At 42.5% G+C, this 24,671-nt stretch overlaps 3 protein-coding genes across 5 annotated transcripts; 2 read left to right on the forward strand and 1 right to left on the reverse strand.

The window, feature by feature from the left end:
- Window positions 1-4,233: 4,233 nt before the first annotated feature.
- On the reverse strand, window positions 4,234-7,232 carry cks1b (CDC28 protein kinase regulatory subunit 1B). The gene is made up of 4 exons (XM_069681611.1): window positions 7,150-7,232; window positions 6,848-6,915; window positions 6,539-6,666; window positions 4,234-5,448 (listed from the first exon to the last, which is right to left on the reverse strand). Exons 2-4 carry the CDS (start codon window positions 6,904-6,906, stop codon window positions 5,399-5,401), a joined length of 237 nt encoding a protein of 78 aa, XP_069537712.1. The 5' UTR covers window positions 6,907-6,915; window positions 7,150-7,232; the 3' UTR covers window positions 4,234-5,398.
- A 1,416-nt stretch (window positions 7,233-8,648) lies between these two features.
- On the forward strand, window positions 8,649-20,507 carry pbxip1a (pre-B-cell leukemia homeobox interacting protein 1a). 3 transcript variants are annotated; one of them, XM_069681204.1, is made up of 11 exons: window positions 8,649-8,746; window positions 9,531-9,658; window positions 10,498-10,582; window positions 10,681-10,748; window positions 12,070-12,721; window positions 15,277-15,510; window positions 16,415-16,438; window positions 16,870-16,913; window positions 17,093-17,188; window positions 17,332-17,512; window positions 17,623-20,507. In XM_069681204.1, the coding sequence occupies exons 2-11, from the start codon at window positions 9,587-9,589 to the stop codon at window positions 18,645-18,647; spliced, it is 2,481 nt and encodes an 826-aa protein (XP_069537305.1). In that variant the 5' UTR covers window positions 8,649-8,746; window positions 9,531-9,586; the 3' UTR covers window positions 18,648-20,507. The 3 variants fall into 3 exon arrangements, with proteins under 3 accessions (XP_069537305.1, XP_069537307.1, XP_069537306.1); XM_069681205.1 differs by lacking the exon at window positions 8,649-8,746 and adding an exon at window positions 8,911-8,985; XM_069681206.1 differs by lacking the exon at window positions 16,415-16,438.
- A 406-nt stretch (window positions 20,508-20,913) lies between these two features.
- s100a11 (S100 calcium binding protein A11) lies at window positions 20,914-23,077 on the forward strand. Its single transcript, XM_069681207.1, has 3 exons — window positions 20,914-21,353; window positions 21,443-21,577; window positions 22,795-23,077. Exons 1-3 carry the CDS (start codon window positions 21,246-21,248, stop codon window positions 22,942-22,944), a joined length of 393 nt encoding a protein of 130 aa, XP_069537308.1. The 5' UTR covers window positions 20,914-21,245; the 3' UTR covers window positions 22,945-23,077.
- Window positions 23,078-24,671: the final 1,594 nt, after the last annotated feature.

Here is a 24,671-nt window from a genome sequence, read left to right on the forward strand (position 1 = left end):
TCAAAGACAAATGACCAAATAAGATATTAACCTTTAACAATCCAACTTTTGAGTTCAGAGTACCTAAATTAAAACAACCATGTTGATGGCTACACGCTTGTGAGGCTGTTTTCTACGGCGGCCCTTAGCAGACATGCATCCATACATTTTATCTATACTCCGTTTCCCTGTTATAACGAGTCACTTCCAGTCGTCTTCCAGAGATCTCGCCTTATTTTTCTTGTGATCTCAGGATAACAAAGCCCATTGTGCGCACTAATGAGGTAAGTTACACTTGACTCTGTTTGTTTCGTGCTTTTGAACTCAGGGGACACCGGTTATGATCATCTGACGTTACAGTGGTGCAGCGTTGTTTCGAGATAATGGGATAAATAAATTGAGAAATGACTCGTTATCTCTGGAAAATGGAGTGAATAAAATGTAGGGACGCGTGTCTGCTTCGGGCTTCCGTAGTTTTCTGTTAGTTTTTTTTTGTTAAAAGGTCTAATGTATTGGCACATGTATTATGTATAACTTTTCATTGTTTAATCAGTATGTGAAAGTCGCACATATTGAGGAATGCTGTAACAAATGGAGCACGGAGTATCATGCTATATATTATGAGTTCTGGCGAATCTTTTTGGTTTTAACTATAAAAATGGACGCCAGTTCACCCAAACTGTGACACTGGGAAACTGCCTCTGATTTAACTAATTGAGAATTATTTCAGCTTCTCTCTTCAAAAAAAAGAGCCCTCCAGCTTAAAGCTCAGTTTAGAATATTACCCCACTTTCTGTCCCACTTGCAGCAGCCCAGCTTCAGTTTCCACATCATCGTCGTGTTGTCCAATTACAGTTAATGTTTCAATTCCATCTACAGGCTATAAATGTAAACATCAACAAGGGGCAGAGAGAAATAAGAAGGGATCCTTTTGAAGTAAACATTTAAATGATTCACTTGTTCCAGCTTTTATAGATTTTATATTTATTTTATAGATTAAATTATCAATCCAGAATAATATCAGAGCATTCACTGATACAGAGAATAATATGGTTGTAGCCCTTTCATTTATATCCATCCATCCTTATCCTGTTCAGGGTCGCGGAGGGGCTGGATGAAAGGCGGGGTACACTCTGGACAGGTCGCCTGTCAATCACAGGGCTGACACATAGAGACAGACGACCTTTCTCACACAAATTATCCTAACGAGCATGTCTTTGGACTGTGGGAGGAAGCCGGAGTAAAAGGAGAGAACCGTGGAGAACATGCAAACTCCGCACAGAAAAGGCCCCCTTCGTCAGAACCGGGATTCAAACCAGGGACCTTCTTACTGTGAGTGCTAACCGCTGCACCACCATGTCAAAAGTTTTCCATTTATCAGCAGGTCATGTTTACTTTGTATCTGCTGTCATTAAAGCCATTTTAAAAGTTTAACGTGCTCTGTCTGTTGCAGCTTTTGGCCTTTTACTAGCAGCTGTTGCAGCTTAACTTAGCTCAAGGATAACATGCAGGGTAAAATCATCTGATGGGGCTGGACAATGTTGTTTTAGAGAACAAAACATGTGAATAGCAGGATCCTGTTCATTGAAACAAGCAATAAAGCTCTAGTTGTTTAATAACTTTAAATGTGCAGCAGATGCTGCGCCCACTTCTCCCCTTTATGCACGATCATCACAACGACTTTCCCATTCAGGAAAACATTTTGTGCATTAAGCTCACAGACGTCCACCGCTAGATGAGACCCAAACTACACATGAAATGAGGGAATTGTTTAGATTGGCAACAAATAAGAACAACAAGGAGACCAGTCACGCTGCCAGACAACAGATGCGTTATCACAGTGCCGCTGGAAGAACACCAACTGTGTACAATAATATCACACATCGGCGAGGTGTGCTGTCTGGCATACATCCCTGTGTGTTCTGTCAGATCACAGCTTAATCCCAGCAGGGCTCGTCACATCATAATATCACAGGTAAGGTGAGGTGCCCCAACACCCGATTACCGTACACACGGCAGCTTTACAGCACACCTATTCCAGTAACACATGTCGGGTTTAAACGAGGCCTTGAACACACTTGTTTCTTGGGTCATACAGGTAGAAGGTGCATCAGTGTCTAAATTGAAGAACACTATTTTCTATGAATGGCAACACCTATGATTGGTTCCTGTAGGGTCTGACGGAGCAACGGAAATGTAACAAACATTTAGACTGAAGGTTACAGGGCAAAGTTCTCCTCCCTCAGTAACATAAAAAAAGGGCCTGATTGATTTGACAATCTGTCACCGATCGTTATTATACGATACATTTGCAGTGAAGCACTGATGTAACATCTGATGGCCGACGTTATGTGAATATAATCAGCCATGCAGCTCCATGAGTGACTACGTAATAATTGTCAATACGACGTAATATTGTCTTTCTTTGAGGCACCGTCTCTTTTACATTAACCCATACACTTTATATTTTCACTCAAGTTGCTTTTTACATTTCTCTAATTTTGTACGGTATTTTTGGAGCTATCTGGCACAATCGTTTCCTTTGGGATTAACAAAGTTCTGTCTTATCTTAAAGTACTGTGGGTGGGTATAAAAATAGAGACAGCATAGTGTCCCTGTGTTTTGCATGACAATAGTTTGTTACCAAGTAAGTACATTTTGCATATAGAAAAACAACCTTTTACTTCTTATATGATCAAATATTTATTTTATCAGTCCAGGTGATGCTTAGTAGGGCTGAACAATGAATGGACATTTTATAGAAATCGCAATAAGGCCGTCTGCCAATTTCAAATCGCATTAGGAGCGATATTTGTTAAAAGGTGAAATGTGTCAAAACAGCATTTTAATTTCAATGTGCTGCAGAGACGTTCTGGCCGACGCATCGTACGCAGACGTACGTGTCGCATATGCCTGTGAAAATTACCCCATAACCATTTTAATGTTTTTAAATGAAAATTAGGTTAATGATGTAAAAAGTATCATTCCCTATAATAACAGAAATCATATCAAAGCCAAAAACAATTACATGTGTTTTTAAAATTCTTCAGCCCTAATGCTTAGTGTGTTTTTGTAAGGTCAGGAAAGATCAGAAGGAAATTGGTTGAAAGTACTACTACACCTTTTGTACCCGTTATGTTTTTTAATATAAAAGGCTTTTCTTTTTTTTTTCCTTTTTTTTTTCACAGGTGAAAAATGGTAACTAATCGCAATATTTTATTGCAAAATCTGGCAATAACATAATATCAGGTCTCTGATAATACATGCTACTATTCCTGTATTCTTGCAGCCAATAGATAAAGGAAAGACAGTAACAGGGTTCCCTATCTTTTTAAGAAATAATTTTCCAGGACCTTTCCAGGAGTTTTCGGGACAGCACTTGTCATATAATTTACCGGTAGGCCTAGTACTGACACATTTAACCCCGGTTTTATTCCTCCTTTTTTGATGATGCAGGGTTCATGATGAAGTGTCTCAAACCCATTTTACACTGCCAGTTCAAGGCGGGATTATTACACCTGTAATGTGTACAGTCTTCTGTGTAAAACGCACGGAGGGGCAATGATGGAGCGAAGTTGTTCATTAAGCCTACATCTATCTAAGTTACACCTGAAAGGACTTAGCAATGTATTGGGAAAAAAAAAAGATTATAAAATTCAAGTGTCATACTTTTCTATCGTCTTTCAGTTGGTTAGAAAGCGTCTAAAGGCGGCGATCTTGCACCCCTCGCAGGACTCGATTGTGAATGCGACAGCTCTGGGAGCTCTGACTGGAGTTGAAGCAGCAAACTTGTGCTGAGCGTGGGGCTAAATTAAATCCAAATTTTCCAGGACAACATGAAATTATTTCCAGGAAATTCCGTCATTTTTAATCAATTTCCAGGTGTTTCCAGGACTGGAAAACTAGTCTCTAAATTTCCAGATATTCCAGGACGCGTGGGAACCCTGAGTAAGGAAGGAATTTTTGGACGTTTACATGAAGAGAAAACCAAAAACTTTCTCTTTTTGTAATTTTGCCTGTCTGTTCAAATCAATTATATTAAAGTGAAAACTATGCAAACAAGGTTGAGGAAAGTTTTCATTTTCATGCATGACGTTGCAGTGCAGAAAAGGGCACAATAAATTCTTCGCTCCACCCCGAGTTATTCAATGTTTGTGTTATTTTCTAAGATCATCAACGGTGATTTCGTCCAACACTTCTGTTCCAGTTTAATCAAAGACTAAAAGGAATCATCATTTTGCCAATATTTATTTTTTTCATAATTCTGAAAGGTAGAATAGATTTGTATGCACACACTGAAAATGTAAAAAGTAATTGTCAAAATTACAAAGACAAACCTTACGGAATAAGTTTCCAAGGCACATTTCAGTCTCAGTGACAGAAGAGCAGCTCAGTATGTAGTCTTAAGACGGGACAGAGGGTTAACAAAATACAAGAGGGTGCAAGTATTCAGAACAAGTGGGACGATGAAAACAAGTGCCTCAAGCAATATTAAACATCAATATAGATTGGCTTTCCAACATGATCCAGATTTATTCTATAAGAGCATTTCAGGGTTGTTTGTGTCTGCCATCTAAACTGTCATCTATAGTCACATGCATCATCATGTGTCGAGTGGCTGCGTGTAATCGTACAGTACTTAACCCCAAATACTGCCAAACCACAAGTCCACACTAAGAGGATTTAAAAGTTTACATTTATTTCAGATAGGGCAACACATTCATAAATACTGAGGAGCTCACTGCTACAATCAGACCCATCAAAGAGATTGTAAAGTAAGTCAGAGCGTATATCATATGCTCTTATGGAAAAGGGATCATAAGCAGCTTCTAGGTGACTCTTATAGACGCGGCCTTCCATGTACATGACAAAAATTGTTAAATGCCAATTTACAGTGTCATTTAACCCGAGCAGCAACATGTCACTTTAAACCGCAGTGTGATGTTTCAGAGACGAACTCAAGTGTTTCATTATTCTATCTGTCCTGTGCTCTAACCCGAGCTTCACCCAGAATGCACTCTGTATGAGTTACTCAAATTCCACTCCCCACATCTTCGACCATTTTTTTTCCTACAGAGCTGGAAAATTCAAGCAGGTTTGACAAGGTGACAGATAGAAAAAGTGAAGAGGACAGTGTGAGCTGATTCGAAGGTTTCTGGCCGACAGCGTGTCGCATGAAAAAGTCTTTTCCCTAAGAGAAGGGCGGTGATTCGTTTTTTTTCCTTCAGCACATTCTCCTTCCCACAACCACTGTTCATATGCGTGATAGTCCTTCTCCAGGTCCAACATGATCAGCCCAAATCACAAGTCACCTACCAACCGAGAGCTTCACAATCTGACAGCATGATCCCTGTTTTGATGTGTTGATCTGTGGCTCGTTTGTCGGTCTGATCTTCCAAGGACCAGGAGAATCTTTCCCTTATGACTTCTGGCAGGGCAGAGGGCGCCGGAACAGCAAGATGTGCGGCTCTAGGGGGTAACAAGAAGGAACACAATATACAAGCAGAGTTAATACAGGTGCTGCTTTGATCCCTTATGGGGAAACTTGACTCCCATTCTACTGGTTTTGAATGAAGGGTGAGGCTTGGTTTGACACCCGCTGTCCATATGCTTGTTGTCACCGAGTCTTTAGAAAAGTTAAACTCTAATCTGTGCCACCTGCTGAGTAGGTGCAACTGTATATTTCCTCTTCTGGAATGATTAGATGAATCAAAAGGGGAAGTGATACAAATTCCCTCTTACTCTAAAGAGAAAGTTTTTTACATCGTGACTCTTCAGACTCACCAGAAGCTCTTAACCAAGAGTAAGAGCTCAAACATTTTATCTAAATAGTTTTAAAAAAACTTGTTTAAAAAGAAAATCCCTTTGAAATTACAACAATTGGGATGCTTCCTCATTCTTTTTGTCTGTTTAACATATTTAAAGAGTGGGGTACACACATGAGCTCTGTGCGTAGACGTTTTTCCTCATTTTGAAGAGAGTGAAGCTTGTACTGGACTTTAAAATTATTATGTTACATTAATAGATTAGAATTCCTTTTTTTAAATGATATCATTAACCTACTAAGAGGAAAGTTCAGGGAACTAACTTAGACATTTTTTTAACACTGTTCTACAAGTAAGTGTTAAGAAATAAACCTGTGAGAAATGAATTCTGGGAATTATAAAAAGAAATTAAAACTCACAGGTTATAATGAAGTAGAAGCATATACTTTTGCTTTGTTCTGACCGGACCCGTTTTACTACATTTTGTATTCTGTATTGTCATAATGCTCCGTTTTTAACTGTGTAAAGCACTTTGAATTGCTCTATGTATTAATGGTGCTTTATAAATAAACTTCCCTTGCCTATTTTCAGTTTTCATGATTTAAAGTGACACTGTAACTATGTGACACGTAAATACTTGAAAATCTGCAGCCACAGTCACAGCAACAGAACAGGCCCAGGGACACAGTATAAAACAGGAGAAAAAGACTATGGCAAGATATTTCAGACTTTTTGTCTACTACTGGTATATCTTCAGATCATTTGTTGAAAAAAACCAAACAAACATAAAATACCTGGCTGGTGGATCATATAATGCACCCATCCTTGGCTCTGCTGGACCCCCAGGTTCCTCCACTCGGTCTCAGACATCAAATGGGTCTTGGGTACACGCTTTGCAATATCTTTTGGTAGCATGACATGTCTGTTCAAAATAAAAGCAAATATGAAAAGAAGGGAATGTAGTGGGTAAATATGATTATGGTAAGCCATGTTACTTAACTGTAGATGTTTTCTATAAAGTGACACCTTAATAAAAGACTATATTACAGTATTAACACAGTGACTATGCTACCGCATGTGTTATAAACATGAGCCATACATACCTGTACTCGTATTTTTCATCGTCGTATTTATCAGAGTAGTAAATCTGTTTGTGAGACATGACGGGAACCTAGTGGAGAGGTTTCTTACATTAGTCAACATGCAGAACCACAAATAAAGTAATTTAGCTCAATGAGTTACCAAAGCGACGGCAAGTTTGAAGTTAGCATCACCAAGCAAGTGTGGCTAACAGTTTGGCTAACGTCGCCGAAGTTAGCCAAGAATAAGCGTTACTCCGACAACTTACGTACATGTAAACGCCTAAATAGATGCTTCTGTTGTTGTGCGAGGTTTATAAAGTTACCTTGTATGACTGCCAAACTATCCTGATGAGAAAAGGGCGATTATTCCAGTTTTTACGTCTAACGGTAACGAGATGTTGACTGTCTCTTTGTTTCCCTCTCGAATGTTTGCAAGCCCGCTTCTCACCGTTCAAATGGTCCTCGTCTCATCCCATTGGTCGAACGATCTGAGGAACTCTCCTACCATTGGTCAGTTCTATCCGTCGCAGGAAATAGTCGTAACTACTATAGGTCTTTCTAATTGGTCAGCAAAAAATGTAGCATACATTACTTGCAGAAATCTGCACAACAATCCAAACATGACATACTTTTATGTTATTGCGTAACCAGTGACCCAGATTTTTTTAATGTATTATGTGTGGCTTAAGTGTGTAAACCTACTTGGCAATAAACCCTGATTCTTCTGATTCTGATCTCATCTTAAACTGACTTTTTAATAAATCCCTGCCATACACTCTACAATCTCATTTCAACTTTTAAGTGGGATGAATGGATGATGATGATGTACACATATTTTCCAATTCAATTCAAATGAAATAATGCTGGAAAAGAAGACTCCCTTTAAATCCAGCCAATATCAATACATAATAAAGTATATTAGCAATGAATATTTGACAGAGTACATTTTTGACAAGGCCTAAACAGTTGTTTAGGACCTTTGTTGAGCTTTTCCTTTTTGTTATTTACACTTCTAAATCACTACATTTCATAAGAAAGTATTTTACTTTAACCTAACTAGATCTACATTAGATGAAGTTTACTTGTTACATTGCAGATTGTTAAATAGCTTAGGCTATATGTGATTAGCTTAGAAAGTTTGATGCACTGCTATAGATTATACAACCAACTGCAAAATCATCAGCAATGATAACACAATATAATAATATCCATACTTTTCTTTTTTCTTTAGTTAAGGGTCTTTTATAGAGTACTTTAACTACTGCAATCTTCACAATTACACTGGAACCATACACTCCAATTCTTCTTTATGGCGTGTGAGTTTGTGTGGTTTCTCCTTTCAGATATGCAGACGTATAAAATTAAATGTGCCATCAAAAATAAAACAGTTAACACACTCTAATTTTAGAAGAAAAGGAGCCATATGATGAAACAAATGTCCACACTGGAGCAACCAGAGTCGAGGGGCTGTCCGCTTTGGTAAGTCCCGCAGTTCAAATATAGCTCTGCAGACGTGTCAGTGTGCGGCTGGTCCTCGTAGCCCTTCCCTTCTGTATATAAATGTGTGCATGCATGCTTTTTCAGGCTTAGGTTCACACATGAAGTCGTATTCTTAAAAACCAGGGGAAGGATCCGCGTCCATCACCTGCCATTTCCACCTGCGGACGTCAATCATTCTCGGATGTGCGTTGTTTTCCCTGACACGACACTTTTATCTGATTGGTCCAGCAGTGGTTTAGGGGCGGGAGCTACGTAGTCTCTGTTGAAATCTCATTGGGCGAATGGCGTCTTGGTTGACGTGACGCAGCTTGGAATTCCCAAAGTTCCCAAGTTCACGAGAAGAGAAGAGCGTTGTTCATACTGGAAAACAAAACGTTTTAAAGGATAAAACAACGAGCGACTGAGGTGTTAACAAGCGAGGTAAATAAACCGTCTGCTCTGTGTTTAAATTGATGGAGTCGGGCAGGTGTTTGAAGCTCTTGCTAGCATGAGGCCTGAGTGAGAACGCGGAAGAGTGGGAGTGGGAATATTCAGGCTACCATCCTTTGTTTACCATCATGTGTGTACCTTGAATTTGGTTGCTACAACAACAGTAGCTCTTTAATCTTGTTTCTTACGTGCGCAAAACAGAAGCTTAGCGTATTTTGTGCTGTCGATAAGTGAGTAATGATGTTTCTTTGCTCGTTTCTGGATCAATGACTGCTCGTGTCTGGGGTTTGACCATTTTTGGTGATTTGACTGGAGCACAGATTGAGTGGATGGTTGGATCTGAATGAATGGTTGGCTCTTAATGGCTATTGTGTTGAATGTAATCGGTAGATCGCTGTTTCTTCTGACTGAAGCCTTTGTTTTACTGCGCAGCGGTATATTATGGATGGATGCCACCACACCGTTACATAACTACATCAACGACAATCTGGTCTTTATCCCCTGCGTGCGGTGCATTAGGTCTAAAACTGTAACGTTATTGCATAATTGTGTTGTTTTTAGCAACAATTAACATGTATTATCAGTGTGCTGAAGAAAAGGAAGCATGAATTGTCATTTTGTGTTGTCATTTCTATGCAGAACTGTGTATACGTGTATGTTTGACTATCTACAACCAAGTTAGGGTCGTGTAACATATGAAGATATTAAGGAATTTAGTGTATGCAGCAAGCATGTGTGTTCAACATACACACGTTGTTTCTGTCGTCGTCTGCAGAATATCATTGAGCTGAATCTGCACCGTGCTGTGCCGAGTGGAGCCTGCAGAGGGCGATGTCTGACAACAGCAACAGCACAGGCAGCAGCGGCTCCTCCACCAACAGCTGGACCCTCCTCTCCCCCGAGGTAAGACAGCTCAGGAAACTCTGCTCAAAGCGTTTGGAGGAGGCTCATGAATACAAGTTTAAAAATGGCGTGTCTGTGCTTGCACCCCAGAGCTTCCCACAATGATAAAACTGTGGCAAATGTTTGCAAAGTAGGAATGATTATCCATCAGATACAGGCATGTGCAGGTTAAATGTGAAAAGTCTTTTTTTAAGGAAGGCATTGCTTTGTATTTCCGTCTTTTGTTAGTTTGTTTTGTATTTAAAATCTATGTGCAAATATTTGTGCGAGACTGTATGTCTGCAAGGCAGAGTATAAAGGGAACAATATCTATATTGTAATAACCTAAAGAGCTTCCTCAGCTACAATTTACTAAAATGAATGCGGCCTCATCCTGCAGCCCTGCAAAAATTCCTACATTTATACAGGTTATAGTGTTGAGCTTTTGTTGAGCATGTTTCCGAGAGGTCTTGACTTATCTTTATGGTCTGTCTGTGGACTGTAGGGCTGCTGAATGTTATTGCCTTTCACTGATTAGTTTCCGTTTTTATCTGAGTATGTATTGCAAGATGCATTTAAGAATAGTGGATTATATTCAAGTCAAACTTGTCGTAACTATTACATAAGAACTCTGACTCTTGCTCGTTGTTAATTAAGTCATCACAATGTCCATGATTCAATCAGCAATAGATCATCAACAAGACATAATGACATACTTTCCCAGCCAAGGCTTGTCTGCATGTGCGAGCTTGCCTGTATTGGGTGTGCTGTAAATGTCAAGGTCGGTGTTACCAGTGAGTGAGTGGGGGGGACACTAAAGGTGGAGAAGCGTGATCTCTTGAAATCTTTTCACTCCACAGGAAGCTGCTGTTGAGAATGTCGGGCCGGTCGACGACGGCACAGAGAGCCTGGGCGACGTCCCGAGCCTCTCTGAAGATGTGACAGGTACTGACAGGTCCAAACTTTGAGGCCTGACAGGTTACTTTTAAACCCAAGCATTGGTTTCATATGTAAGTTCTGACGTGGTGTTGGTGTTGTTTCAGGAGCTGCTGCGGAGTTCAAACCGAGTGACATTTCAATAGAAACTGTGCTGTCTGAAGAAGGCCATCAGGTGGGTTCATGAAAAACTCATAATAATCATATCAGGGCGTAGATTAGACCATTAAACAACATCATTATTTAGAGGACAAAAATCCCAGACAGGCTCTTGTTAATATATTATTAAAGATGTTGTGATTTTTTCCTTGCCGATACAGATTCTCATGATATCGAGAATCGGTCCGATACTAGTGCGACAAAAATGATATGACTCAGTTAGTTGAAGCAATCCTTACCTAAAACAAGCTGAGAAGACGTTAGCTGGAGCTCAGCTCACAGCCTCAGTATCGTATCTCAGTTAAAGAGCGTGCAGAAACCTGCTTTATTCTGTGTTATCGAACAATTGAAAACAGAAATTGCAACCTTAAAGAGTTGTTTTTTGAAGACATATATTTAATGTCACAATGTTGGATGTCCAGACTAAACGTGGGTGAAGTTTCGAATCTGTAGGTAAAAGTATGTTAGCGTAATCCCCTGCTAAAAAAGTGTCAGTCTGCAGGCTGCCGTGAACGCTTGCTTTCAGACAAACTAATCCAGGCGCTTCACTTTGTGATGTCACAAACTGGAGGAACTCTATATTTGGGCATCTACCCAAGACACAGCAGAACTTCCTGCCCGTGGCACAGTTCAAGGACACGCCCATCCAGCAGCTCAGTCTGCCTCAGAATTTTTTTTTCACCCCACCACTCTGCTCAACGGCTCTGCTCGTCAAGTTGGTTAAGAATATGTTGGAGAAAGTGCAGACAAGAGCAGCAGACATTCATTTCAAATCAAAGAGGTGAAGTTCACTCTTTGCCGACAACTCTGTAACACTGCCACAGGGTAGAGGGCGTGCCTCCAACACTGAGTTCTGCCCCTTGGCAGGCTTCAGAGAGCTGGCCAATCAGAAGAAAGCGGGCTCTTAGGGGCGGGGTTTCTTAAAGAGACAGAGCTGACTGAGTTGTTTCAGGCAGAGGCTGTATGAGGGCCTGCACAGAGCACCAGTGTGAGAAAAAAAGATGAGTTTCTTTAACTCTAAATTATGCCAAGCTACTCCACGAGTATCACAGAGTGAAATATGAAGCTTGAAGTTAACAATTCTATATATTATTGTGTCTTATGCCTTGTTTGATGTTGTATTTTTTCATACGTACTGACCATATATGGACAATGAGAGGATATAATTTCCTGCGCCGTATTTTAAAACTACAACCATAGCAGTTGCAACAGACCGAGAGAAAAATGACTTGCTTAAACTCCAAATCAGCTCTTCTCAAATTTAGATTGCAATGAAGATCAGAAAAAGATGCTTTCAAAGTTTTAAAACATTCCTAATCTTCTGGCCTTCTTTCCAGGTGTGTCAGGAGACCTCTCCAGAGTCAGGGGAGGGTCCCATTCCTTCAAGTCCTGACCGATTGAGTCCTCTTCCACCAAATCCTCTTGACCCCGCAGACCTCGACTTGGAGAGTCAGCCTCCTGTCATCCATGACATCGACACCAGCTCCCCCGGCGACAATGAGCCCCTCGGAGCCACACCCTTCGTCACCACCATCGATTTGGGGACCCCACTCGATATTTCCGCAGCCGAGCTCCTGCCAGACGAGCCAGAGGAGTCCTGCTCAGCTCCATTCCTCACCGAGATCCCCGTGTCTGCAGAACAAGTGCTCGACACGACTGCTGATGTCGGGCTGATTCCTGCTCAACCTGCTGAGGAGAGTCCTGTCTTTACCGCTGAACCTGGGGTCAGCATCCCCACGGAGACCCTTACAGCGTCTGATCCCCACTCTCATGTTGAAGCTGATATCAGCTTCGCTCCAGAGAGCACAGAGCCGCCGAGCCCAGTCCCAGAGAGCCTGGTGCCAGAAAGCCCCATCACTGATAGTCCTGCACCAGAAAATGTGGGCTCAGTGGAGGCAGAGGAGGAGGAGGAGGCTGCTCTGGAGGAGGAGGAGGAGATGGAGCAATATGAGAGAGTGACGCAGGATGAAAGAGAAGAAGAAGAAGAAGGTAATGAATCAATCTACAGGGGTATTTATGATGATGCATGCATAATCCATCAGGCAGTTTTAGCTCATACACGGGTTCTAAAACTCCTCAGTGGGTGTGTTTTTCTTGTGAGAAATTGGATGTTCTCCCCCCACAGGCCTTTGAGTTAAACAGTAAGAGACAGGAAAACCAACATTTGCTTAGGCTGCTCATAACTCACATCAAACTACTGTATAGTCTGCACCATGTGACATTTTAAGGAGTGGAACATGCTTCGTTTAAGGACACGCCGCTCTAAAGACGACATGATACAATCAGACTGATCCCCTTAAATGTATGTACAATATATATTTACATTTTATGCTTTTATACATTGTCTGTCTCTATGTGTCAGCCCTGTGATTGACTGGCGACCAGTAAGGAGTGTACCCCGCCTCTGAATATTGATAATATGGGTGGATAATGGTATAGATATTGGAAGGATGGACTAAACTAGAGGTGGGACAAAATATCAATACGGCAGTATATCGTCGTCCTGACTCGTGTGATTTAATTATCATTAGGCTGGCATCAAATATCAATATTTTAAAACAAATATTTGCCACTTCAAAACAAATTTCCCCTTCCACTTTGACTTACCGCATCACTACTTCATGACTCCCCGCGGTGAACATGACCGAAAATTAATTGGCTGAAGAAGAAGTTGGCAGCAGGATAAAAAAAGAAGAAGAAGACAGCAGGATAATGTCAGACAGCGGTGAAAAGAAGTTCAGAGATGTGCCAGCCACTTTCAAATCCAAAGTCCTGATTTGATTTTACAGTTCAATAGTTTTGTAAATTTAATTTACAGACTGGAAACATTGTTTCATCTCAGTTTGGGTCAAATTCAGTGAAACTGACACCAAATTGCAGAGAATAAATACATTCATCCTGCACTTCACCTTTCTGTAAGCTTCAGTTAATCAGATATCGTGATGTATCTTTGTATGATTGTCTTGCAGAAGATCAATTATTGCAGAATCGCTGTATTGTGTGATATTATCGTTATCGTCGGCCACGTATCGCATCTCGTGAGTTACCCTGCGATTTCACCCCTGATATATACATTCCTACAACTGGACTTAAAGCTTTTGCCCTCCACTAGCTGCCCCTTGAAACATCTATATTTATTATACTGTGTTGTCATAGCAACTTAGTCGCTCGTTGTTGAGATATCTTACACTGTAACAAAGTGTTGGATAAGCTAGTAGCGGAGAAGATACAAAAAAGTCTTAACAGTATAACAAAACAAATACTGATGAGAAAAGTTACAGATCAATGTGATCTAAAAATGTAATACAGAAAACACCTGATCTTCCAGTTAGCTTAGCTTTAGCTTAAGGAGTCCTCTCTGAAGTAAAGTCATGGAGAGAATTAGAAATAGACCAATATGGTTTTTTCAGGGCCGATACCGATACCGATTATTAGTAGTCAAGGAGGCCGATAACCGATATTTGAAGCCGATATTCATTTGCAGTAAAAGTGAAAATATTGGCGTCAAAATTTTGAATAATACAAACTCCAACACTTAACTTTGTTTAAATGCCTTTAAGCATATGCATCAGAGCCAAAATAACCCAGTTTTAAATTGATCTCTTATCGGCCGTCGGATTAAAAAAAAAAAAAAAAAAAAGGCCGATGCCGATATGCGTCAAAATGCCAAATATCGGCGCCAATAATCGGCCCGGCCGATAATCGGTCTATCCCTAGAGAGAATAAGCCTCTATTGGGCCGCAGAGCAGAACTTGTATCTTGACAGCTCGAAATCTGTGTGCTAATATGGCTGAACACAATTCAAGAAAATATACTATATTAGCATCAGCTGAAATAATAAGACACAGGGTCTCAATATCCAGAAATAAAACAGGACCCAATTATCATAATTTTTTGTGCCTAAGTAGCGCATATCCCCAGAGAAGTTACAACTGATTATTAAATATAAACCAATGTTAGTGAAAGTGTCTCCCTGTGAGGTCTGAGGTTGGTAACGCAGCCTTAAACAACATAAGGCCTTCATAGATGTTGTGTTTTAAGCTTCAGTCACTGGAGGCAGAAAACAACCGTCCTCTCTGCAGGAGAGTCGGTGAACACGTTTCTTATCTGCGTCACACCAGAAAGTGATTTATCCGTCTGTCAGGGAGCCGTGCGCCCCGCTGAGGAAATGAAGAAACCTCCATGCATGAAATGACTGTCGTTGTAATTTAGTTTAGAAAGTGTCATGCGTTCTGTTCGCCTTTTTTCCTCGTACTGTTTACACGCTGTTTTTGTGTTTTGCTCCTCATGTATTCACTTAGATATTTGTGCGAGGCAGCCTGCCAGCAGATAATTATGGTTTTGGAAATAGTATCTAGTCCTGACACTTTTGTAGCCAAAGATGCCTCAGTGATTTATTGATGTCTGTCTGGGACACATTATATACATGTGTTTTAACTTAAGGCTCAGTGTCAGCGTCTACATGATAGAATGTGACAACTGTCTGCTGTGCTGCCATCGCCTCTATCATCTTCATTTCCCCTTTTCATCTATTTTTCCCTCAGAGCCGTCCAGCAGTTTTGATGTGGGCGACACAAGCGGCTTTGACGAGGGACTGAGGAGGAGGCACGTCCCCTCCTTTGAGGCACCGAGACCGAGGACATCAGATGAGGAAGACGAGGAAGAGGAAGTGGAGTTCAGGCTGGCCGAGAAGAAGCAGGAGAAGCCGTGGTTCTCCTTGAACAAATGCATTGTGGGTGCTCTGATCCTGCTGTTCTTAGGCTCCCTTTTCCTCTCAGGTGAGTTCCAGCTAACACCTAGCTAAACTAGCTAGCTTGCTTCTGCTGTTTATGGTCTGTACAGCAGCTTAAAACCGTGTTTTTAAAGGGCCAGTTCGCCGATTTTCAACCTCAGTCCTATCATGCTATTATGGGGAGCTAATGCCATTATGGTAGGAAAAAAATGCAATTTGGCTCTGTGCCTTTGGAGGACGCTATCCACTTCTCCAGTAGGCCCTGGAAAACCTCCGCCAGACGACGTAAAGCACATCGTCTGGCGGAGGCCAGGGAGCTTGTTAAACTACACTTCCTCAATCTAGGACGCCCGCCTCCGATGTCATGTCTCAAAATCGTCAGGTTTGAAATATAGACTGCAGACCTGAAGATTTTTTAGACGATCTACCGGTATATTCTCGTCGTATTTCAATTCTGTACCGCTCTGAGCCGTTGCCTGCAGCGATCAATGTCCTCAACTGTAAACCGGAAGTATTTCACTCCAGCGTCTCTCGCTGGGCCGTTCCTTTCAGAGGGAGGGGCGCAATGCACGCTGGGTGTTGTAGGAATGTAGAATGGAGATGTACAAGTTTCTCCACAGCTATGCCGCCAATTTCAAATATTATTGCTTCTATCGATTACAGAGAACACCAGCTTTGACTGACAGTGGCTTTTTCCAGTGGCGAACTGCTCCTTTAATATATTTCACTGCTAAGATGCTTTATTATGAATGAAAAAAAGATGCTTCTACTAAAAGTTTTTTTTTGCACCTGTTTAGATCTGGCATTCTTGTAAATATTGTCTAAAAATTACATCATTTATTTGACAATCCAGTATTTACAAGTTACATAAGCACATTTCTTTGCGGTTGTCAGCACTAGACACATGTCTGTTTTTAGATCTTGCCGACTAAGCTGCACTATGTCAACAGGTTTCCTCTCTGACCTGGATAATGGTAGGTCCAGTGCTGCAGATAAGACAGCAGTGTAAGCTTCCACGCTAGTTGGCTAACGCTCAGTAGCTTGCCCAAGCGCTTATCTGGCCTGACACTTCATGCAGCGGCAGCAGAAAATGGCAAATAACACGCATTCTGAATGGTACAATAACACTCTTCATCACCGTTTGGAAGCACTCACTGGCTGTGCTTAAGTTAATTATCTATCGCTGGTTATTTGCTTTGTTAGGCAAAGTACTTCACACTTTTTGTCATGGAATTTAAAACATCCGCCTGAACAAATAGTCCTGCACAGGTAGTGCCTGAGCTTCTAGAATGAGCTTCACAACAAAAGCATCTTATGCTGCTGTAGCTTGGCGGCTGTGTGTCAACAACAGGGCCTGTTGCGAGACTCGTGGGACTGAAAGATGCGATGTTTCCGTCTCTGACAGGTGACTTTGACGGGTCCGAGCTGATGGATGGAGAACAAAGCCAGGTCTGTTCCTGTCGCCTCTCACTTCCTCTGCTCAATCTCACTGTTACATGTTGTCCAGTATGTGTGTGTACACAAGTATTTAAAGAAGACTCGAGTATTAAAACTTAAAAGACGAGTTTTAGAGATTGGATTACTTAAAAATATGTCTTTTATTCATTTGCCAAACATTTTGGATCCAGGACTGGCTTAGCAGTGATCCACAGGATATGAAAGAGCTATTGGATAAGCTGACACAGGAAAACCAACAAATCGCTCAGCTAGAGGCTCAACTACAGGTCAGTACGACAGCCATATTGATGCTAATGACGTTGTTTACCTTGTTTTGATGCATTAATGTACTACAATAAAAAGAAAACATGTTGTGCAGAGCCTGGCTTTGATTTGTCTGGATTTTAAACGCAGTTATTTTTTTCTTTAGTCCCAGAAAGAAGAACTCGACTCAGCTCTGAAGGCGGTGGCAGTGAGCGGGGACCAAAAGGGTAAAGCAGGTCTGGAGAAAGAAAACACGAGGCTGAAGGAGGAGCTGTCGTCTCTGCCTGAGCTGAAGACAGAGCTGGAGAGTCTGAGGGCGAGGGTGACCGAACTGAACCTGCTCACAGGTACGATGAGGCAAACAGGAAGTGAATCTTTGCTTACTTTAAATTATAGACTAAAGTTGAAAACTTAACCTTCAACCTAATATAACTTTGATATCCTGAATCCTTCACAGCTGAACAGGAAGTGCCCGCGGCCGCCTCGAGCCCCGCCCCTCAGCCAGCAGACAAAGATGGTCAGAGTAACCAGAAAGCATCTGGACCTGAGAAGAGGAGGGACACAAATGAGGGAGGACGGCTGAAGGAAGAACTCAAGAGGCAGAAAGTCCTGTTGGAGGAGAGCAGGAAGAGACTGCAGGGAATGAAAAAAGACGGAGGCGACAGGAAGCGAGTGAGGGACAGTTTGGAGGAGATCCAGAAGAAGCTGTCCGAACAAGTCGAGAGGTGGGGGAAGAAGAAGCCGCAGGAGGCCAAATGGAAAGGAAACAAGGGCAAAACCAACGTGCGGGACCAGTGGAAGAAAGAGGAGAAGAAGGAGTGGAGAGGGGAGAAAGAATGGAAGCACGGCAAAGATGGAGGATGGAGGGAGAAAGAGGAGAGGAAGGAGAAGGAGTGGAGGTCTGAGAAGCAGAACTCTCACAAAGAGGCGTGGAGGAAACACCAGGACGAGTGGGAGAGGAAGAAGGGGGAGCGCCGGATGGACAGAGAGGAGAGGAGGAAGGAAAAGCATGAGAAGAACTCCCACAACCATCAGCATCACCATCAGCACCACCAGCAGCCCCGTCAGCCTCATCAGCACGACCAGAACGACTTCTGGAGAGACCAGGAGCAGAAGCTGTGGCGCAACGTCCGCCCCGCGCTGCGCTGCAGCTCCGCGGAGGACTGCGCCGCCAAGGAGGGGCTCTACGCGGTGGAGCTGTCCGAGTTCGAGGAGCTGCTGGAGGGCTACCTGAGCAAGCTCGAAGGATCCTCGCCCGAGAGCAAGGACAAGATCAAGAAGCTGACCGCCGAGTTCTTCGAGGGCGGCGTGTTCATCCACGACAGGGTTCTTTTCAGTGACTTTGCCGAGGACGTGGCGGACATTCTGGAGGACATGGTGGACGTTTTAGGGGACGGCGGGCGGCAGGATGACGACTCCCTGGAGGAGGAGATGGAGGAGTTTGAGCGGGAAGCGCTGTGGAAGTTTGCTGCCTCAGCTTAAAGAGACAAAAAGTAGTAAAAAACAACACTAAGATGCAGCACAAGTGGTGGTTTTCTAGGACATTTCTCGCCTCCATTCTCCTCCTCAGAGCTGTAATTGTAGTAGCTTCTGGTGCAGAGAGCTTGTGCCTCTCATAAAACGTGTCCCTTTGAGTCTTTAATTATAAGCTAGACTTGTTCTTGTCATTTTGGACTTAGTTGTTGTTACCTACCTCTGTCAGGTCATGCCTCCTCCTACTGCAAAGTCCCTCAGTGATGTGTCGTGTGGATTTCCCTCTGCTGTACAGTGTTTTCTTGATACCTAGTGCATGTTGCAGCTCATAATGTAAATTCAACTCAAGCTATTCATATCACACATGACACACTGGGCTTTACTGGGGGTATCATTCTGTTGAGCAGCACTGCAATGGTTAAAAATGTGACTTTCTGCCCCTCTCTCTGGAAACAACCCCGCCACTTCTCGGAGCAGGTTAAAACAAATGCAGAGGCGTTTCCGCAGGTCCCATTAGCCTGGAGTCGATAGTTAAACTGTCCAATCCCAGAGGATGAGATCCCGGTTCTTTCAGCGATAAGAATCAGATCAGGTCGGACCAGTTTTTGTTTTTTTTCCTCTGTGTGTGTCAGCAGCTCTTTAGTAGATTTGGGCAAACACACGGGGTGCTGTTAGAGAGCCCTGAGCGTTTGGTTTTGTAGATTTGACAGACTTTTCCCGCCTCCAAACTGTCAGCAGGAACCAGTTTGTAAACTTGAGCTTGCTGCTTGGACAAAAAGCAATAGGACAGAGTGATAGCTATAGCTAACGTTATGACCGCTAAAACCACTTTTCCCGGACATTCATATCTACAGCTTTTATTTGAGACAGTTAGTTCTCCTTACAGGACCTGTAACACACAAACACAGACACTGGGTCTCCCAGAGCAGTCAGATAAAGTTCAATCATCTCTAGTAATCCCCAAAGACTTCATTGAATGGATTAGTTAATACCCCCTGAGGGAGATCTGCAACCCAACTAGTTTTTCGTCCTCTCATTTTGCTAGCAGCTTGATGTGAAATGACATGCACACAAGCGTTATTGTTACAAATGAGGAAGCTGCTGCTTTTTGTTGTTCGGATATTAAGATGAACGAGCCGAGAGAGACACGGAGCAAAGGTCGCCCAGCGTTGCAGAACTGCTCCCCAGCGTTCGGTACTTCTTACATACAACAATTCTGTTTCTTCTTTTAGTGTTTGACTCCTTTCGATGATGAAGTTTCCCCTCTTGCGGTGGATGTGAAGTTAAAACGACAGACTGTGATTGTTGGTTCTCATAAGAAGCTTTTTAAGTGTTTCTCCTTTATTTATTCTGTCGGTACACTGCGATCATTTCCCTTATTTGTAACCAGAAGAACCACAGAGTGTGTGCCAGGCCGTACACACCGAATGTGTGAACGCTTTCAGAACTTTAGTTTGCCAGCTTACGTGCCTTTATCATTATTACAGATATGTAGGATCGGATCAAGAGGTCTTAGATTTCATTTGCTGCTGCGAGATTAAGAAGAAGCGAGTTTACACTACTCGCGATGTAACTGCTGTTTATAGAGCAGAGCGTGAATGTCGTAGGGTTTACAAGTGTTCGACTTCCTGTGCTGTTTGTGCAGAGGGATCTTTTTTGGGGGGGGGGATGTTTTTTTTTAAGACCAAAGGGATCAGAAGAAATATTTTTGTCTTTGTGGGACAACAGCAGGTCTCTGTGCTTACCGAGGATGCAGCAAAACGTGCATGTCACTGATCCCTGTTGGATTCTTTTGGATCATTATTCTCATTGTCCTCTTTATTTGGAAGTCAGTGTTAATTTCAATAAATTTCTCACCATGAACGCAAAGTTTGTGATTCATTTTCAACCCCACTGCTTCATGTGTAAGCATCAGACTGAGCTGTATTTAAGGGACTACTTTTTTTTTACAAAAAATGTACACTGATACCCGGCTCCGCTCTGGTTGAAAGCGAAGGAGTTGGCATGTCAGGCATCTATTATCACAGCTATGTTGGCAAACTAAAATATTTACAGCAGATAGCAGGAGCTTACACGTTCACAAGCACAATCTGCCTCTCAGCCTGTCCTCATGATACACGAACCCTACCAGTCACTGACCTGATATGCTGCTGAACAAGAATGTAAGCAACGACTGAGACGGGTCATTGCCACATGTCATTCTTTGAATTCTACAAACCATGCAAGAGTTTCTGTTCGTCTTTGTCTACTATGAAGAAGAGAAAGAACGTCGCTCATTAACGCTTTTATTTTGAAAGGCTTGCACATGATCCCGTGTCCCTGCAGGCCATTTTATTTGAGTCATGTTTTGTATAAACTAATTACTGCTGAGAACGGCGTGATTCAGTCTCTTGATTAGAATGGCCTGACAAAAAAAAATTGCCGTCAGCTCTGCGGACACACTGAAATGGGTTTTGTGCTTTCATCAGTACAAATTTGCCCTTTTGTCGGACGGGATGACAGTTTGTCTGTTTTGTGATGTGTGTCCTCAGTGGAGTGGAAATCAGGCAGAGATAAGGTCAGCCTGCTGGATGGGGGAGAAGAGGGCAGGTTAAGCGTTTTCCGCTGATGTGTGCATCAGCGAGCGAGGATGAAGTGTATAAATTTAGAGCCGTGATGATCAGAGTGGTTCACGGTACCTGCTGCAACACAACACACGGCGTCGCAACACAACAGGTGAGACGGCAGCCACTGCTTTTCTGCATCTTTGACTTACTTTGTGTGGACGATTTTTTTGCAGCTTTTGTTTCTCTCTTCTTTTACAGTCCATCATGGATGCTGCCATCTCCACCATCATCGCCCTGTTCAATAAGCACGCTGGGAAAGACGGGTCCGGCAGCACGCTGAGCAAAGAAGAGTTCCAGAACCTGGTGACCGCTGACCTGTCCGACCTTGTCAAGGTAAATCTCAGGAGCTCTTCTCTGTCTGTAGGTGCTCAGGATGCATTAAAGATCAGAAAGAGAAAGAAAATGTTTTATTGTGCAACATTTAGGCATCTGAAGTCTCCTTACATCTCACTGTACTCTTATTCAAACAAAGTCCTCTGGATATCTTCGTTAGAAATCCACTCATGCTGCCTCTTAGTTTCACAGATGGCATTCTCCAACATTGAGCGTGTGTTGTCTGAGATAATTAAGTGCACTTTTTTTCAGGTTGCACACATTGTTGTTAATATATGTGCTTTTTAGATAGCTTCATTTTTATGCTGTGTGTTTTTGCTCTTATGCTGCAACATTGGCTGCAGCTGAAGCTAGTTCTCTTTGCTAATCTATCAATTATCTTTTCCCATTAACAGATTGGAGTATTAATGTGTGTGCAAAGTAGTCTCTCGTCTTTAACTAGCATTATATGATGCCCAGAATACAGCTGTGTCTTAAAAGGATTTATTTTAGGGCTTAAGTGTAAATGGTAAATGGACTGCACAAAAAAGCGCTTTTCTAGTCTTCCGACAACTCAAAGTGCTTTTACACTCATTCACACACTGATGGCTGCGCCTTCAGGAGCAATTAGGGGTTCAGTGTGTTGTCCAAGGACACTTCGACATGTGGACTGTAGCAGTCAGGGATCGAACCGCCAACCGTCCGATTGAGGGACGACCTACTCAACCACTGAGCCACAGCCGCCCGGGGGAAATGCATTGAATTTTTAAGTGGTATTCAATAAAGGCAGCAGGTGAATACTGTATGTGATAAGCTATAACCACCAAATCTGTCGCTGCAAAGTTGGATTGCGTCCTTATCAAAGTGGAATGAGTCATATCCTCTATATATTTGGATTAATTGCACATTTTGCAACGTATAATAATAAAAGCATGTGTTATGAAAGCCTTTGTGAGATATAGGGTTTGCAATCCATTCCCACTTTTGTCTACAAATACAACATGTAATCAAAGTAAGATTAAATACGTGATTCCAAAGGAGTTTATCATCAGGAAACTTTGTGTTGCTGTTATTCGATTTGTTCTCCAGTTCTATTTGTTCCTACACTCGACCATTAGGTGGCAGGACAGTCTTGCAGAGCGACTCTTGCGTCTCAAAGTGATCTTAAAATGATCAGAGTCTCTCCTCTCTTCTCTCCCCCTCTCTCTCTCTCTCTCTCTTTCTGTGATCGCCCACAGAACGCCAGCGACCCCGGGGCCATCGAGCGGCTCATGGGCTCGCTGGACAAGGACGACGACGGCGAGCTGACGTTCCTCGAGTTCTGGCATCTGATTGGAGATCTGGCTTGCAAAAAGGGGGGCTTCACCCAGGAGAGCTCGACCTCTTGATTGTGCAACACCAATCGACTCAAATGGGATCCATCCAAGTTTTCTTTTATCGCTCCACCCGTGCCACATATGTAACTGTTTAGTTAACCATTTGTTGAATGCAGGGAACTTTGAATTAAATCCACCAACACTGTGCCGCCTCCTGTCATTCATTCACCACATTATATGATGTCTAGCCGGTGAGCGGGAGCGTATTAACTTCCACCTTGATTTAGGGGGCCTGTAATTCTATATGTGTCACCGCTGCCACAACTAAGACCAGATCTTGTTGCATAGAGCTTCATAATGCGTGTACAAAGCTGCCTGGCCAAGCGTTTAGCATGCAGTGATGCAAAGTATAGCCTGGTATACACTGTCGCTGCCTGTAAAGCAGGCCTCAGGTACATCCCATTCATTCAGCAGCTCTTGCAGCCTGCGTTGTGCAGGTTCTGCAGGTAGATCTTGGGTCACTTGGTGTTAATTCTAAAGTCTAGACAGAGTTATGTGTGCTGGCTCTCTCCCCAGCTGTTTTATAGCCTATAGGCCGGCTTTAATTCTGTAACAGAGACAAGGTGCTGCTAACTGATTTCAACAACGCGGATCTCTCCACAGATAAGAAAATGTGACCTTTGTATCTACATTACTCTCGCCAAGGTGCCAGTGTAGGAGGGGGTGATGACGGGTCAGTGAGTCAGCACCAACAAACATGGCACTCATCTTCTATAGTAGGGCGTGTGTAAGTTATCTGTGCGTAGTAGAGCTCTCACAGATAACCTCAGCGTAAGGGCTTGTATCTCACTTATTCATGGAGAGACGCAGATTTAATCTTTCGAGGGAATTTCAAAGCTGCAGACATGAAAGCTCGTTCAAGAATCTGGCAAGACTGCTTTAACTCTTGCGCCACTTTTTGCCACCCACTCTCGTCTTTCCTGTCGTTTTTTCACTCAAGATTCCTTTACTCTCTTATTCCCAAAGTGTCTGTTTGGGAAAGAATGGCCCGCCGAAAGAGGCACATTTTAGTTGTAAGCCGTTTGGCTAGTGGGACACTATGCTTTTGCGCAAGTTTCTAACTTTTTAAGCATTAAATATAAGTATATTTTGAATTTTGCCCAATACTGTTGAGCGCAGACCAACAGATATTGTCTTCCTTGAAGTTTTTTCACACAAGATTCCTTTACATTCACGTTCCCAAAGTGTGCTATGGGAAGAGATTGATCCTCTTTCACAGCCAAATTGATGTTTTAACCCTCTTGTATGATTTTGGTCGTGTTTGTAACTTTTGTTGACACATATTTGAGACATCTGTTGAGACGAGACATCTGTGTAAGAAAAAAAAAGACACATCCTCCCTAAAAGGATTGCAAGATTATAGATAATAGCTTTAGTTTTACTCTCAGACGTCTTTTTCCATCAGGATTTAATAAGTAAATACTTTTGAAAGGGCTTAATGCAGATGAAGTAATCCCTCCCGCCCTGTCTCCCCGTCCCAGATGAAGCCACAAGGCTGTCTAGTTGGCGTGAAACCGTGCAAATCACACATGACGTGAAACAGCTGGCCCATGAGCCAAAGATAATTCCAATAAAAACTCAAGTTAAAGTGTTTTGATACACTTTTACTCCCTTTTCCTGAGAGCTCGAGCTCGCGCTCTGCTCTTCCACATTCCCACTTCTCCCTCTCACTCTTCCAGGTACACGCCCTTTGACTTGTCAGGGGGAAAAGTTTTAAGGGAAAGAAAAAAAAAAACCTA

This window comes from Semicossyphus pulcher, unplaced genomic scaffold (assembly GCF_022749685.1).
Source record: "Semicossyphus pulcher isolate SPU_LCO1_2020_fin unplaced genomic scaffold, fSemPul1.0.p SCAF_5, whole genome shotgun sequence".
Classification (NCBI taxonomy): domain Eukaryota; kingdom Metazoa; phylum Chordata; class Actinopteri; order Labriformes; family Labridae; genus Semicossyphus; species Semicossyphus pulcher.